General features: G+C 45.6%; 6 protein-coding genes across 6 annotated transcripts; 3 read left to right on the forward strand and 3 right to left on the reverse strand.

Annotated features, from left to right (window-relative positions):
- Positions 1 to 35: 35 nt before the first annotated feature.
- F5Y00DRAFT_269213 (uncharacterized protein) lies at positions 36 to 2,133 on the reverse strand (the record flags this gene model as incomplete). Its single annotated transcript, XM_048012399.1, has 4 exons — positions 36 to 1,630; positions 1,686 to 1,811; positions 1,867 to 1,990; positions 2,050 to 2,133. 4 exons carry the CDS (start codon positions 2,131 to 2,133, stop codon positions 132 to 134), a joined length of 1,833 nt encoding a protein of 610 aa, XP_047869773.1. The 3' UTR covers positions 36 to 131.
- Positions 2,134 to 3,050: 917 nt separating this feature from the next.
- Positions 3,051 to 5,303, forward strand: F5Y00DRAFT_61523 (uncharacterized protein). Its single transcript, XM_048013897.1, has 5 exons — positions 3,051 to 3,184; positions 3,245 to 3,258; positions 3,315 to 3,693; positions 3,749 to 4,944; positions 4,996 to 5,303. Exons 1-5 carry the CDS (start codon positions 3,147 to 3,149, stop codon positions 5,172 to 5,174), a joined length of 1,806 nt encoding a protein of 601 aa, XP_047869774.1. The 5' UTR covers positions 3,051 to 3,146; the 3' UTR covers positions 5,175 to 5,303.
- Positions 5,209 to 6,653, reverse strand: F5Y00DRAFT_61484 (uncharacterized protein). Its single transcript, XM_048013896.1, has 3 exons — positions 6,231 to 6,653; positions 5,935 to 6,165; positions 5,209 to 5,874 (listed from the first exon to the last, which is right to left on the reverse strand). The coding sequence occupies exons 1-3, from the start codon at positions 6,478 to 6,480 to the stop codon at positions 5,432 to 5,434; spliced, it is 924 nt and encodes a 307-aa protein (XP_047869775.1). The 5' UTR covers positions 6,481 to 6,653; the 3' UTR covers positions 5,209 to 5,431.
- A 504-nt stretch (positions 6,654 to 7,157) lies between these two features.
- Positions 7,158 to 8,525, forward strand: F5Y00DRAFT_223817 (uncharacterized protein). Its single transcript, XM_048005915.1, has one exon. It carries the CDS (start codon positions 7,437 to 7,439, stop codon positions 8,460 to 8,462), a length of 1,026 nt encoding a protein of 341 aa, XP_047869776.1. The 5' UTR covers positions 7,158 to 7,436; the 3' UTR covers positions 8,463 to 8,525.
- Positions 8,526 to 9,261: 736 nt separating this feature from the next.
- F5Y00DRAFT_269221 (glycoside hydrolase family 2 protein) lies at positions 9,262 to 12,598 on the reverse strand. Its single transcript, XM_048012400.1, has 4 exons — positions 12,084 to 12,598; positions 11,063 to 12,012; positions 10,582 to 11,004; positions 9,262 to 10,527 (listed from the first exon to the last, which is right to left on the reverse strand). Exons 1-4 carry the CDS (start codon positions 12,209 to 12,211, stop codon positions 9,386 to 9,388), a joined length of 2,643 nt encoding a protein of 880 aa, XP_047869777.1. The 5' UTR covers positions 12,212 to 12,598; the 3' UTR covers positions 9,262 to 9,385.
- Positions 12,599 to 12,784: 186 nt separating this feature from the next.
- F5Y00DRAFT_223828 (fungal-specific transcription factor domain-containing protein) lies at positions 12,785 to 15,357 on the forward strand. The gene is made up of 5 exons (XM_048005916.1): positions 12,785 to 12,991; positions 13,053 to 13,088; positions 13,141 to 13,215; positions 13,314 to 14,587; positions 14,728 to 15,357. The coding sequence occupies exons 1-5, from the start codon at positions 12,903 to 12,905 to the stop codon at positions 15,288 to 15,290; spliced, it is 2,037 nt and encodes a 678-aa protein (XP_047869778.1). The 5' UTR covers positions 12,785 to 12,902; the 3' UTR covers positions 15,291 to 15,357.
- Positions 15,358 to 15,397: the final 40 nt, after the last annotated feature.

The following is a 15,397-nucleotide window of genomic DNA, read 5'->3' on the forward strand; positions in this document are numbered from 1 at the left end:
CAAAGAGCTGCATATCCCCCCCGAATCTTATGCTCGTATATTTAAACTTATGGATTCAGGTATTCTACATAACGGTTGAGATGGGTTAGGAGGTACCTAACCAATATAATACCCGGTCTTGACTGGGCAGCTCAATTTTCTTGTTGGAGCCGTGACCGGAGTGTTCTAAGACATTCTACTAATTCTTCCGTGTTATTCGCGAGAGCGAATGTGTATAAATCGGGGCGAACGATAACAAATTTTGTACCTGGGCTCAGTCGACGTAGATAGTTAGATGGGCTGTATCCCTGCTTGATAGAGATGCCTAAATCCACAAGGCGACGAACGGGCATAGGAAAATATACCTCAACATCATCGGTATCGCATGGGGAATCGGGAGATAAAATTCGGAGAGATATTTCCGACAAGACTGATGGGTTCAGGTCAACTGCTCTGAGGACTTCTCGTACCTCCGCCACCGTATCTCTATACTGGTCTCTCGTAATAACCAGTAACGTCATCACCGTCTCAGTATTCCTTATCAACTCATCCGATAACACGGGAGACTGGTGACTTGATTCCACATAAACCTGCGCTAGGCGCTTCCCGCCATGGAATTTCTTCAACATGAAGCCATCGTCAACATGCTGATATCCTCGAGTCTCAGAAGCAGCCATAGGATTGGGCATGCTAAAGATAGTAGAAATGCGTCCAAAGAGCCAAACCATCGTGCGTATCAGCCAGGAATAAAAATCATCGCCTTTGTTGCATAATCTGCCATTTAGGCTTGTGATTTTCGTGGCGTCGTCAACACCATAGCGGCGTTCCCGTGCCCAACCCTTCAGAAGATCATCATGAAGCGATCTGTCGCTCTTGGGTAGAAGCTGAAGTAGCGAGATGCGCCAAGCAAGCTGGTGGGCGTCGCGAAAACCGCTTGCAATACCCTGGCCCCCGAACGGCGGGAACACGTGTGCGGCGTCGCCGATCAAAATGGTGCGGTCGTGATACCATTTATTGACGACCTTGTGCGTAAACAGATACGGGCGGCACCGGATAATGCTGATGCAATCGCGCGGATATGTAACATCGCCACAGGGGAACGGCTTGTTTGAGGTATCCTTCGTACGTGTGATCATAGGCTTGAGGTTCGCCCATAAGAGCTTCTCAGAATCCATAGAATCATCCCAGTCATTCTGCTCGATCTCATGGCGCCATAGCCGGTCCGCGCGAGGGCCAAATCTCCCCGCGGCAGTCGCTCTTCCGGGTGGGCTACAGAAATGCCAACCTTTCGGCCAGAAAAGGTCGTATACTGCTTCAGGGCTGAACCCAAGTTCCCAAAGGGGGAAGTCAGGATGTGTCTCCGGAGTTGGTACCTTGAGTTTTAGGTTCGCTGCAATCCACGTTCCATCATAACGGTACGAGCCCTCGACTTGCTTGATTCCGGCCAATTCCTCGAGGAAGTTTTTTCTCACAACGCCTTTCTTTCCGTCCGCCCCAACGACGAAGGAGCCTAAGATCTTGCGACGAACTCCTTTCTCGTCTGCGTATTCAATAACAGGACGGTCGTCCTCCTGTTTCATATCTACGACTTCACACTGGCATCGTAGATTACAAAACGGCGACTCGGCAATCTTTCGTCGCATTGCGCTCTCTTTTATTATATTAGATGGTTCGCCTTCACGTGAGAGGTAGTTTGTTAATCTTACCTAGCCTTGGTTGAGTATGAAGTACGGCGTTAGGAAGTACTTGCCAGAACACGTCATCGCTGATATCCATCACGTAGAAGGGGTCGTTTGTAAATGAAGTCTGATAAAAGTTCACAGTGGATAGCGCTTGGATGTATGATTAGCTATGAGATTTCAATGAGCGTATGGCATAAAAATGTACCATGTCCAATCTCCTCCAGGCTATCGCCGAGACCAAGATTCCACAAGATGCGAACCGCATCATTAGTGAGATAAACACCTCTTGGGTCTTGTGTAATATCAGATTCCTTCTCTAAAATTACAGACTATCAGGATCGTCAATAATGATCATTATATTTATCCGATAGGAAATACTAAGACTCACATGAACTTTGAACTTAGCCAATGAGAGTGCTAAAGCTAGACCGGATGGGCCAGCGCCCACGATGATGACTTTTGTTTCTTCCATATTTGAATATAGATGTTATAGGAAATGAAGATAAAAAAAAGTAGGGATCCTGCACCATTTATAGCCAAAGTATCTTTCATTGTCAGGTTGGCGAATACTAGGTGACACGTCGCTCGGTATTTAGACTTGCTTATAGGCGCTGAATACGAATAGAATATGCGAGATTCGCCATTCCAGGGATTCCTCACTAAAAAGTCCCATTGGAACATCGTGATATGTCGCCTAATCATAACCCTTAAATTGACACGACAGTAATTCAGTTCCTCCGGCCCAAAGTTGGAGTTCCTCCGCGGAGGAACCACCGCTCAGATTGGGGTATATCCTTCTAAGCAACACCTCAATAGTCAGTCAATGTCTTCGTAAAGCCGAAGGGACCCAATGAATTGAATGCGAGTTTGAAACTCCAAATATCTGGTACAATTTACTTACTTTCGCTTAATATAAATATTCTACTGGGTATGAAGGCATTATAACGAGATAATAACTTCTCTTTGTAAGCTGTGTTCCACGAAAACCTGCCATCTCATATGTTTCGGGCAAAGATTTAAAATATAATCTATCGCATATATAGGTAACCATATTTCTATTTTATGTATATATGTCCAGTTATGCTATATTGAAAAGTATGACGAATAGGTATAGACTAAACTATAGAGGCGTTTAATAAGTCACTATTTTTAAAAGATTTTTTTACCATGGTATTTTTTATCAAGCATCCTCACGTGAGAGTTGCTTGATGAAGCTAATGCTGAATATCAGATTGTTAGAATCAGAAATTGTCATTGAAAAGGGGGTGAATAGGGGACGATTTCGTGAGAGCCACATTTAATTAGCCACTTTACTTTGTATCTCAGCCACAGAAGTCGAGAAATGAAATCGCGACGGCACGAAGGAGCTCGATATCCTCAACAGAAACACCAACTCATCCATAAGTTTAGGATTGCAAAACATTCTTTGTAAAACCATGAATTCATCTGGACGAGGGTTGAAATCAATGCAGATATACGCTTAATATGCCTGCCAATAGTCGTGTATGCGACCGATGCATCAAGTTTGTTGCTACTGTAATTGATCATCGTGATAAGGACAAGGGGTGCTAACATGATGTTAGGAAAAAAGTCAAGTGTGAAGCGGACAACTCATAACATAATTTCTAGGTACTTATACGCTGACGCTATAAGTTCTAGGTGACCTACGACGTCCTCATTGCTCTCGTTGTTTAGAATCTGGCTATTCATGTACGTATTCGACAAGAAAGCGAAAGCCGGGTCCTCCGCGAGGGTTTCGGCCGAGGACTCGCAATAATTCAGCATCGAATCCGGCGGTCATCAATCCACTAAATCACCAGGCAAATGACGATGAATCGACACCCGTCGCTTATTTACAGCGGTATAATCAACCTGTACCCCCAATATTCAACGATAATGTTTCAGTACATTTCGCACCATGCATTGATCATGTCGGTCCGAGCTTCTTACCGTATGTGTCTATGACTGTACCTGCATTAGGCTTGCCTAGTTTCCCAGGCTATTACTTAGACTCTTCGCAGGAAAAAGACATGTTAGTTTCAGCCCCTATACAGCTCGTTAGGACCCCTTTTTAACACCCTAGGAAGTCTACTGCGGTTTTTCGACGATGTACATCCCGCTGTCCCACTGTTTCAGAAAAGCAGATTTCTTAAGTCGTACGATGAAGGCGCAGCTTGTTATGATCTAGTCGTAATAATTAACGCGATCACGACTAAACTATTAGGACCAGTTGAGTTTTGGCGCTCTGAGGATGTGGACTCGTGTATAAACTCACTACTTGGGAGGACGGCTTACGAAAACGATTCGTTAAGCTCTCAGACTGGTCTGGATCACCTCAGGCAAGAATGCCTACTCGCTTATTACAACTTCCATCAATTTCCCGGGCCATCAGCCGGGATGAGAATAAGCCGACTAACGCGTAAGGCTTATATCTTGGGGCTCAATCAAATAGAAAATCCAGACTTGTGTTCAGCCTTTAATCACGGGTCAGTAACAGAAGATGAAATCGAAGACTGGAGATACGTATGGTGGTGTGTTTACCGTCTCGATTCGTATTCAAATATTGCTTTGGGTACCCCTTTTATGGTCGACGTGGAAAGTATCAACAGCGCTCTCGTCAGGAGGTCATTATTTGATGAGGTGGTTTCGAACTCGCCGAAACTGTTCTTAACTGACGATACGGACCAACTCTGGAGAACTTTACAAGATGTCGTGTTAAATTATTGTGGGCGGGAGTTGAACATTCACATTCTTACCACCGCAATGTTGCGCCATGCTGGAAGTGTCTTAACACTTAGGGCCACGAGAAAATGTGTTGACTCGAAAACGGCTGTTCTAGGGGATGCTCTTACCTCAGTTCTCCTCGCGCTCCCCCCTGGATATCTTAATCCGAAGCGCAACGCACTAGCGGCAGAATCCGATATCCACCATTGCATCCGGGTTACTAACATATTGCATCTGCACATGACGCGTCTTGTCGCCTCCTTACCCTCGAACCTCTACGCCAACGAGGCCCGATGGTTAAACTGCTGGCAACGGAGCCTTGAGATTTGCCAGGAAATCGTCTCAGTTGTCGACGAATGGAATAACCAGTTCTGGTGTCGTGTCGATCCCGCATTATGTCTCATTATATTCAAGGCTCTCTGGATCACGAACCTGCACCGCAGATGCATTACCGATCTCGGGTCGCCATTGATATCCCGTCTCGCTCATTCCGAGAATACTCTCATACTATTCTTGGAAAATTTCTCCAGGATATGGATGCTACCTAAAATCTTGCTTCGTAAGTATGAGGGGGTCTTGAGTTTGGTATTTTTTGACTGATAATGAACAGAGCTATTCAAAAACTCATCGAGCGATAATCTATTAACGTATGCCGATGTAGACCGATTGATGAATCGGTTCAAAATGCCCCTTCATCCCAAAACACGACTGCGGACGTACTCAATAGAACCTAAAGAAGCAGATATATCTGGAGGAGGTAATTCGATTGCTGCCTTTACGAATCTGTAACCTTGCGTTTGACATATAATATCATATAGATACCTGTTACGTTACTCCAACCGCTACGAACATCAGCTCTTACGATCTTAACATAGAATGAGATGGTTGTAATAATATATTCAAGCGACAATATTATCGTATGACTCGCAGCTTCAGAAATTTGAGTTACTCATAACGAACATGCAGGCTATTTACTTATGACCAAGAATGAATCTTTAAAATCAAAGTGTGGGTATCTTATAAATCATTCTGGCTTTTGAAAGAATTTATCCTGGAAGCTCAGCAAGGTGCTGTCTGGGGGCATTGGCTGGGTATGCGCCGGGAGCCAATATATCCTTTTGTCCTCCGTCTAGCTCTATATTACTTTGTCCTCCGTCTAGCTCAGCACCCCTTCCTACTCCTTCCATCTCGCTTGGTTCCGTTGGCTTATAATATCCATTAAATTGCGCGTCGGAAGCACCGTGGTAGGGTTGCGGTGTCGGGGGGAACGTTTGTGGGGATTGAGAATATGGCTCCATGCTATCGGCCGCTTGTGTTCTATTGTTCTTTGACCGTCTGAAGAACAATATTCCTAAAACGAGGGCAATGATACCCACGCCTCCCACTCCCACTCCTACACCAACACCGATTTTACCGCTAGTTGTTAAGACAGAAGACTGATTCTCGGACGTGCTCTCGGGGGTCTGAGACGTCACCGAGGGGCTCGCCGCTGATATTTCGGTATTGGTTAGTTAAGTCCGAAGTAAACGAGGGGGAAAATATAACTAACAGGTAGATGTCGTAACAGGTGCGGAGGCAGATGTTGATATATGGGATATAGTCGACGACGATAAAGTGGTAGTTGGTAGACCACCGATCCAAAAAGCCGCGCTCAAGAATCCACCTCCTTGTTGATCTTCAGATGTGCCTGACGCATCGACCACGCGAAATGCGTATATCTCCGAAGAATTCGTTGAGTCGGTTGACACTGTCCATTCGTACCACGTCTGTCCGATGTTGGCTATGCGGTGTTTAGTTAATCTCACAGGGCTGAAAGAATATATATTGTTGTGCTACGCGACTTACATGCAAGTTGTACAGGCGAGTTGAAGCTCCAGCCAACGATCAACCAAAGATTCGAAGTTTCGTACGTTGTCTCCCAACTAACGTTCATCGTTGCTCCCAATCTGTATGTTGATTGGGATCCTCTCGGCTCTGTGAACGCGCCATCGGTGTACTCGAACGCCGGCTCGCCTGGACCGGGGAGATCTTGTGCAAGAACGGCGGAGCTCAAGAATATGAGCGATATGAACGCGGAGAGCGGTCCAAACCACATGGCCGCCTTTCGGAAATGCCCAACGATAGCAAGAAGATATAAAACAACGCAGCAATGACAAGGAAAATAAAATAAAAAATATAAAAAGCCCCAGAAAATCGTGAGGGAGTTATGGTCTCTCGTATAACCCAGTGGTCAGAGCCAGGAGATGCACTACTGGGCTTGACATTTGGCTTTTGGTACTTCTACACTACTTTCAAGGATTGCAAATTAGAATGTTTAGCTTCTTTCATCCTGGCCTGTAAAAGCAGCCCTATGGAGTCCAAGGACTCAGCCGCAAGTTGACTAAAGATATCCGAGTGAATAACGTACATACACTAAATGTGCGTTGTCCTGGGCGTCGCGATCACGGGCAATTCGCTGGTATCATGACCCTGGGGAGGAGTGTATTATAATACATAATAATACACATAACAATACACCTAATACACCGTATGTAAGTGTCTTTGTAAGCGCTCAGGCGATCTGCTATAACAACTCCCTTGCATTAGTTCTATGGCGAAGCACGGGCTAAGCCAACTAGATCTCAAATAGTGTTGGTGGCTAACTCCGCCAAGGCCATGTCGTTATGGTACAAGTTCCAAGGGTTGTCTATGGATCCGTACCAATCCCATACCATACCAATCCCACTTAATAGACATGGATGTCTAAACCGGTAGGATTGGGTCTTTCGATTATTCTTGTTCTTCTGTTTTAGCGCACTGCCAAAACTGCTTAATGATCTACAGAGTACATACTTTTCTTTAGAGATACATCCGTACATCATACATACACTCTGACATTACGTATGCTTGCTTTGTTTTAGGGAGACTTCCTTTTATTTTAGAACCGTCGAAAATTCGTAAACGTGGTTTGTTGGTGTGTTCTTGGGTTGTTTCAATGGAGCTAGCTCTATCACTTCTAACTCACTCCTTTTGGTATTACTTTTCCTTTAACTATACAACATCTTAGTTTGTATGATGTTTTCTATTTTCCCGTCACCCTTCTCACGCTCAGGATACCGAGTGCTTGCGGCGATTTTGGTTTTTCTAATACTCCAGCAGTATCTTTCTTTTCGCAGGCCGGTTTCCGTAAGCCAAAAATATCCTAACCAGGAAAACGTTCCGTCAACATGCGACTCGCTTGAGGCACTCGATGATCTTTTCGTAATTCTCAGGACAGGGGCTTCTGAGGCCCCTAAAAAACTTCCAGTTCATTTTTCGACTACCCTACGCTGCGTTCCCCACTACGCCATCTATTCCGATTACGAGGAGGATATTGAAGGGCATCACGTCTACAATGCTTTAGATGAAATTAACCCCGAAATTATATCTACGCATGCCGATTTCGAATATTACCGTCGTCTACAAGAGAAGGGCAGAGAGGCTTTTTCATCCGAAGAATTAGAACAATGGAGTTCCGCTAAAAATACAAAAGGCGGACGGGATAGTCCTGGTTGGAGGTTGGATAAGTGGAAGTTTCTCCCATTAGCGGAAAAGGCCCTTCGCGAGCGACCCGATGCGAAGTGGTATATCTTCATCGAGTCCGACACTTATATGCTCTGGCAAACCCTCCTAGAATGGCTTGCTCATTTTGATCCTTCAAAGCCACACTATCTGGGCATGCAGATGCAAATTGGCGACGTCGTTTTTGCTTATGGTGGCGCAGGTTTTGCGATTTCCAACCCGGCGTTGAATATGGTTGTGGAACGCCGCAGAGAAAACCTCCAGTTCTACGACGATCTCACCGGCGCTCACTGGGCTGGTGACTGTATTTTAGGCAAAGCCCTAGCCGATTCGGGTGTAAATTTGCTCTGGTCCTTCCCGACTCTGACTAGTGACCAGCCCGCTGATACGAACTTCAACTCGACGTTTGGTGGATCAAATAAGACACCCTGGTGTTACTACGCTGCAAGTTATCACCATCTTCCACCCGCGGAATATCATAAGTTAGCCAAGTTCGAACAGACTTGGAATCGGGAAGTAAGCTTAAAACTTAGTTGATTATTAGATCGGCCGATGCTAACATTAGAGTTCTCGTTAGAACGTATCTCGTCTACGTCACGGAGACGTATTTGAATATTATATTTTGCCTCGTCTCTCGTCAAACCTTAGTGACTGGGATAATTTATCAGACGCTGACCAGGGTCCGGCTGCTTCTTTCGATGAATGCCGCAACATCTGTGAGAAGCAACCCGATTGCGTACAATTCTCATTTACAGATCAGTCCTGTAAGACGTCAACGGCCGTTATTCTAGGGCATCAGATCTCTAAAGACGCTGTCCCGCGAGTGATGTCAGGGTGGGTGATGGAGAGAGTTAACGGCTACGTTGAACGGATGGACACATATTGCGATCATCAAAGTTGGATATTGCCCTAAAGACGATTTAGGATAACGCGCCGTTAGTATACCGACTATCGTCGCGACATGGAGCATCGGAACCCTTAACTAGCGGTCCATTTAGTATATTTATTGTAAATAGGACGGAGTATGGAGTTTCCAACGGTATATGCTCGACGGATATTTATATGATGAAGTAGTCGTACCTGAATCCGACCTGAAAGATTTGATAAATATAGTAACTTCGGAACGTGTATGAGGACGGGGTAGATTTGGCTGTACTAGCAATATCGAGACGATCCCATACCTGATAAGGTGGGTAGAAATTAAAATTTGCATAAGCCGGAAGTTGATTCTGATCTCACTAGTTCCGGCCTCTAAATTCACGGTTATCTTTACATATTTATGTAAAGAGACCTCGGACTGGGCATGTCTTAAATTGATGACTCGGGCCAATCGGGCGGCAGTCTAACAGAAGCTATTCCGTACGGACGTTGGGGTCGGAACTTTAGTCTGGCACGTCGACTGTCCTGCCAAAAGCAAGCGTCAAGATAGATACATGCGTAGCACGTCTATTTATAGTTCCTCAAGAGGTGATCTTTGACACAAGACTAGCTACCGACGTCGTCCAGCTCCCTTCCGAGGTAGACACTGACACTTTCAAAGATCCTTCTGGCGCTCCAATGTAGGTGTAGCGTAAAGAGTCTAAAGATGCTCCAGATACATCTACGATCTTTTCTTCGCCTGGGACGAGATCGAACCCATTATCGCTTAGTTTTACCTCGCGGGTTTCTTCGAAAACAAATCCCTTTACTGGGCGAGTAGAGAGTATGACAACTTTGTTTACAGATAAGGCTTTGAATTTTATGTTTCGGTCGGAGAAGTCCAAGTACTTTAGTGGCTGTGGCCATGCAGTATCGGTCGCAATCACCTGGCCATCTTCTTTGACGACGGCATGGATTATATAGGGATCGTATTTCGCTGGATCGAATGGCCGCGTAGTATCAGCTAACTGAGATTCTACTACAGGGGTAGCATGATCTTGAAAGATTTCTGTTGTGCTGTTTGGCTGTGCCGATACAGTATCAAGTTTTAAAGGGGACTGAATATCCTGGCCTGTCCGAACCGAGAGGAATCGTAAGGTTATTTCGAGCCGGGCTGTTTCTTGTCGATTGCTTACGACCCAAAGATCGAATTTCGTGTCTCGGGAGGGCAAAGTGGGATCGGCGTGACCTGTTGTCCATTCGTGATACGTTCGGGACACACCCACAACCAGTGGCTTCAAGGCGTTCGCAATTGCGTAGAAAGCCGGCTTCTTAACAAGGTAATAGTCAACCACAGCCCAGCTCATTGTCGGCCAGCAGTCGTTCAATTGCCATACTAGAACACCCCCACACTTACGCGCTCCGGGTTTGCCCCATTCTCGACGCCATGTCTTGTAGGCGAAGTGCATAGTTTCCGCTTGAACAATTTGTGTGAGGTGGGTATATGACGGAAGGTCATATTTCACCAAGAAATTCTCTGCAACGTATGTTATCATACGGCGCTCGTGATCAATAGCTTTATTGCGGAAGTCCATCATCATAGATCCCGGGTACTGTTGTTGTGGGTCTTTAATCATGTCACGAATTGTTTCGAGATGCGGGTAAGCCTCCATTCCAAACTCGCTGATAAATCGACCAGAAAGTAGATGGGTCTCCTGATATCTGTTCATCGCGCCATGCCATACTTCGTATCGTTAGCGGGAAAGGGAATGATAATAATTATATATCCATGACTTACTATTCCATTGATGAATATCTCCTACCGTTTTATCAGTAGTATGCTTTCCGTCTCCCCATGGGCTACTTGGGTGGTAGATCATGGATGGATCCTCTTCCTTAACGATCTTTGGTAGTAGGTACTCGTATGTATACCTAGCCGGGAAACTGGACTTCAACCATGACTGAGGATCTTTGTCCCCTTCATAGTCATAGTCAAGATGGTAGCGCTCCTGGACCTGATAATCCTCATTATTTCCGGCCCATATCACTAAAGAGGGATGAGACCTCAGTCGGCGAAGATTTTGTCGTGCTTCTTGTTCAACAGATTCCAAGTACGAGGGATATGTTGGATAACTGGCGCATGCGAATTGGAAGTCGTGCCATACAAGGACTCCGAGCTCGTCGCAAGCGTCAAAAAGGGCATTGTCCTCATAAATCCCACCTACAATCGCTAGTCAGTGGCTTCATACTAGATTAAGGATTCTAATATTATATCTTACCGCCCCAAATCCTAAGCATATGCTGGTTTCCCTCTACCATGAGCTTCATCCAGTCGCGGTATCGTTGTGGCGGGATTTGTGAGACGAAACTGTCGGCGGGGATCCAACACGATCCACCACCGAACACGTCGATTCCGTTGATGCGAAAGTAAAAGGACTTGCCAAACTCGTCCTTTTCCTGAACTAGTTCACTTCGCCGGAAACCAATAAGTTTAGTCTTTTCGTCGCCTGCAATTGTCGCCTTCAGCTCGTAACGGACCTGCTGGCCATAAACAAATGGGTACCATAACTCTGGATTGTCGATCCGGAACTCCATTTCAGCAAGCCCATCAGAGTCAACAACACTTTCTTTCTCCCAAATGGTCGTCCCTCCTAAAGATACTGAAAGTACAATTGACTTTTGACTTGCACCCGCAACTTTGGCAAGAATACGGCCTGAACATCTTTTTAAGTCCTCACTAACTTCGTAATGAGCCCAGACATCATCAATTCTTGAGACGTATTGTTCCAGGTAAATTGGCCGCCAGGGCCCAGCTGTCATTAGTATTGGACCCCAATCCCAGCCCCAATTATATTGAGCCTTTCTCACAGGAACGCGACCGACTTCTGTTTGCCGTACATAGAATGTGTGTTCATGACTATGCTCTTCTACCAGCTGCCGGCCCCGTAACAAAGCTGAGTCAAATTTGATTTCGAGAGTATTGTCATCTTCAAGAAGGCTGGAGATCTCTACTCGATGAGACAAGAACATATTATCCGACTTTAAGATCTCGCTTCCATTTAACAGCACTGTTGAAAAGGTATCGAGACCCTCGAAAACAACATCTGTGATAAGCGATTCATCAACTATAGGGTGTGGGGGTCGCTGAAATCGGACCTTATATGTCCAGTCCTTCTCACCGATCCATTGTACTGCTAGTTCGTTGAGATCATTGAATGGGTCTGGGATCCTACTGATGGGTAAGCATTTTCTCCCATACTAAGAGCAATGACACTGTAAAGAGAAGGCAATAATCCTTACTTGTTGTTGGCTAGTAAGTCTATGTGAACCTGACTTGGGACTTTTTGCACTGGGAGCCAGTCGTCCGAGGAACTGTTGCTTTGCTGGAAAGTCCATCCCTGATCTAGAATGTGTTTGGTGGGAGCCATAGTAGATTAGATGGAAGTATGATCGGATTGACCAGATGTCACCTAGAATGTCAAAGTTCGTTTTCAAATTGGAATGGATCATGCTATGTTTATAGAAGATCCTCTTTTTAAACGACGTTGTACGGATACCTGACGAATTCGAAGTGCAATTGTTCAGAATAGGTACAAACGAGGTCCATAAGGGTTGTTGTTTGTGACATCCCTGTCATGTTGCAAGACGGCATTAGGTAGGACTCTCCTGAGCGGACAATTCAAATATCCGCATCGGGATAGAGAGACCGAGACATTTTAAAGTTCGATCTGATATTTCGTAACTACCAACTAGATGGGTAATAGATAGGTGCCTGTAAAGGCAATTACATTCTAAGGCATCTCCTAGGGTAGAAGGTTGATAGTGGGAAGTGGGAATGCTGTTTTTGGTATGCGGACATTTAATTCTTCGTGCGGGGCGACCGGGGAAATTATCGGGTTGTAGCGATAACTCTTTTGTTACATGATAAATATTCATCTAAGCAGATATATCAAATCAAAAGCTCATCTTATTGCAAGGGCTTTCACGAATCACGATACTCCGCATTATCATCGAGTTCCTCCGGGGAACCTCACCTGATCTCACCAAGCCCCCCCTTCGATGAAGTCCTTTTCGATGAATTGAGTGGTCACAGATACGTGACTATGTCCCATTGCGTTGATGTTCCACAATTTCAGCAGCCATCCAAAAACGAGCCCATCACCACCGGCACCAGTTCGCCTTAATAAGTCGTGCTCGGAATGCACGAGGTGCGTGACGCCAAGGATCCCCCTTTTGACTCGGTTACTAAGACTTGACTGGCTATACTAGGCGGAAGGTTAAGTGTGATGGTGGCCACCCATGTAGGCAAGTAGCCGTATTGCATATCCCACAGTTTGTATACTGATACATATCATAGCTCTTGTACGTATTACAAGGTCTCACACGTATGTAACTATCGCCAGCGGAACAAGAGGAATGCTGTCAGTAGAAGGTAACCATTCCAATGCCTGCTTCCCACTATAAACTGAGTGTCCATCGTTTTTAACCACCTGAATTCTATATATATCTTACTTACAAGACTGGACTTAGTACTCTTGAGGAGGTATCAGAGCGATTAAGGTCACGAACAGAGATCCTTGAACGACTGTTTCCTGACGGGTCCGTGGACGAGCTCATTGGCAAGAGTCGTGATGAGTTGCTGGAAATCCTTCGCGTAAACTCAGTATCCAAAGGGCCATCAGTGGATTTGGTTATCCGGCCTGCTGAATATGCCGAAGCGGCTGATGATTCCGCTCAAGTATCCGAAAACGGCGAGCCTGCGGCCGATCGGCAATGGGACGAGTCAAGTCGCCAGCCGCCTGTACTGCCGGCCGCTGATGATATCAACGCTATCAATCTCGCAACCGACAAACACCGTCGCTCTTATCTAGGAGTGACTTCAATCAGCGCCATCCTCCGAGCAGTTTTCCGATTCTGTCCCTCAGCGAAGCGTCGCGTTGCTGAGCAAGCCAAGAGATGGTCCGAGATTCCTATTCAACCCCAGCCTCAACCTGTACCGTTTATGAGCGGAGACTTGAGTACCCATCTCCTCAAAGAGCAACGATGTATCGATTTCTATTTCGAGCATATCCATCCAATCGTTCCTATGCTAGATGAAGAAGAGTTCCGGAATTCCTACTCTTTGAGACATCGCAGAGATCCTGGATGGCTCGGTCTGCTAAATATGGTGATAACTCTTGGCTCTATAGCCTCTGGAAGCGACACCCTTCATGAGCAATACTACGAACAGGCTCGTAAATTTTTAGATCTCGATAGCTTTGGCGCTGGCAATCTAGAAAGCTTGCAAGCTCTCTGTTTGCTTGGGGGTCTCTACTTACATTATCGGAACGCCCCTAACATGGCCTATGCTATCCTTGGTGCTGCACACCGCGTCGCCATCGCTCTAGGTTTACATAGAGAGTCTAGGCATCGAAATACTACCACTAGCAAAGTTCAAGAGGGTACGAAGCTAAGCCGGGCCGAAACTAAACGTAGGACGTGGTGGAGTTTATTCTGTCTTGATACTTGGGCAAGTATGACACTGGGGCGTCCAACCTGTGGTAGATGGGAGGGCACCACGATGGATACTTTATTTCCCAGTCTTTTAACTGAAAATGATCATATGGCAATGTCATTAAATGCTAGTCTACAGTTCTGCCTATCATGCAATCGCATACAGAATCGCTTTGCACGGCTGAGTCGTCTTACGATTGCCGAGGCAGTCTCTTATGATGAAGAGTTACAAACGTGGTACGCCTCTATACCTCTAGTCCTTCGATCACCGACAAACTCACCATCACGTCTCACTATTGCACGCGAGTTTAGTATGTAGCATTCAGAATTTTCTTCGCCCCTATTTACCCCATATCGGGAGACCAAGCTTCATGATGGAGTCGATGGGGAGTTGTTACCTACTAATACTAAAACCGTTAAAAGAAACATCCACTGACTTCTACTCGGATAGTGCGGAACCGTTACCTGAATATACGTTTAATCCTAATGCGATCTCTAATATTGTATCTTGCGCATAGCCGCATTCAAAAGGCTCAGCTTAGCGCCGAAGAACTTCAGATTATTAATACTTGCCGAACCGTTGCGGGTGAAGCTATTGATTCGATAGCACTTTACTGGACACCGAACAGAATTCACGTCTGGAATTCAGCTTGGTATCTTTTTCAAGCCTGTATGATTCCTTTACTTTCCATCGTGATTGAGCAATCGCGCCCCGATCCGAACGCCGAGTCATTGGCCTCGGCTCGCGCAAGCTTTGTCAAAGCTCTCGAAACTTTCTCGGAAATGAAGCCCTGGATGCGAGCCTCAGATAGGGGACCAGATATAGTCGCAGCGATATACGAAGCAATTACTGGTGAGGCAGAAGTTGCTGGTAGAACCCCATCTCAGGATGGAGATTCAAATTTCTTCGGCTGGTATGATGAACAGCTTACCGCCGAGTTGGACTGGGGTTCGTTTCTAATGGATGATGATCTCCAAGGAGCTTTCTTCGCAGCTCAACAAAGCGAGATCTAAAAGCGATTATACATATGTATATTACTATTCTCAATTAGGCGCTTCATCGGCCTCCTGAATATCCAAAGACAATTCAAGAGGTTTCAAATTTTTATTAAGATCATGCC

Source organism: Daldinia vernicosa (genome assembly GCF_022497035.1).
Source record: "Daldinia vernicosa strain CBS 139.73 unplaced genomic scaffold F5Y00scaffold_2, whole genome shotgun sequence".
NCBI classification, from domain to species: Eukaryota; Fungi; Ascomycota; class Sordariomycetes; order Xylariales; family Hypoxylaceae; genus Daldinia; species Daldinia vernicosa.

Excerpts from the sequence above, each read along its gene's own strand:
- F5Y00DRAFT_61523 (XM_048013897.1), top strand. The coding sequence starts at position 3,147 with ATGCCTGCCAATAGTCGTGTATGCGACCGATGCATCAA. Across the intron at positions 3,694-3,748 it reads TCTTCGCAGGAAAAAGACAT|TCTACTGCGGTTTTTCGACG; the intron begins GTTAGTTTCAGC and ends CACCCTAGGAAG. Across the intron at positions 4,945-4,995 it reads GCTACCTAAAATCTTGCTTC|AGCTATTCAAAAACTCATCG; the intron begins GTAAGTATGAGG and ends GATAATGAACAG.
- F5Y00DRAFT_61484 (XM_048013896.1), bottom strand. The coding sequence starts at position 6,480 with ATGTGGTTTGGACCGCTCTCCGCGTTCATATCGCTCATATTCTTGAGC. Across the intron at positions 6,166-6,230 it reads CTCGCCTGTACAACTTGCAT|CCAACATCGGACAGACGTGG; the intron begins GTAAGTCGCGTA and ends AACACCGCATAG. Across the intron at positions 5,875-5,934 it reads ACCTGTTACGACATCTACCT|CGGCGAGCCCCTCGGTGACG; the intron begins GTTAGTTATATT and ends CCGAAATATCAG.
- F5Y00DRAFT_223817 (XM_048005915.1), top strand. The coding sequence starts at position 7,437 with ATGATGTTTTCTATTTTCCCGTCACCCTTCTCACGCTCAGGATACCGA.
- F5Y00DRAFT_269221 (XM_048012400.1), bottom strand. The coding sequence starts at position 12,211 with ATGGCTCCCACCAAACACATTCTAGATCAGGGATGGACTTTCCAGCAA. Across the intron at positions 11,005-11,062 it reads TATGCTTAGGATTTGGGGCG|GTGGGATTTATGAGGACAAT; the intron begins GTAAGATATAAT and ends TAGCGATTGTAG. Across the intron at positions 10,528-10,581 it reads AGATATTCATCAATGGAATA|TATGGCATGGCGCGATGAAC; the intron begins GTAAGTCATGGA and ends AACGATACGAAG.
- F5Y00DRAFT_223828 (XM_048005916.1), top strand. The coding sequence starts at position 12,903 with ATGTTCCACAATTTCAGCAGCCATCCAAAAACGAGCCCATCACCACCG. Across the intron at positions 12,992-13,052 it reads TCGTGCTCGGAATGCACGAG|GCGGAAGGTTAAGTGTGATG; the intron begins GTGCGTGACGCC and ends TGGCTATACTAG. Across the intron at positions 13,089-13,140 it reads GATGGTGGCCACCCATGTAG|CTCTTGTACGTATTACAAGG; the intron begins GCAAGTAGCCGT and ends TACATATCATAG.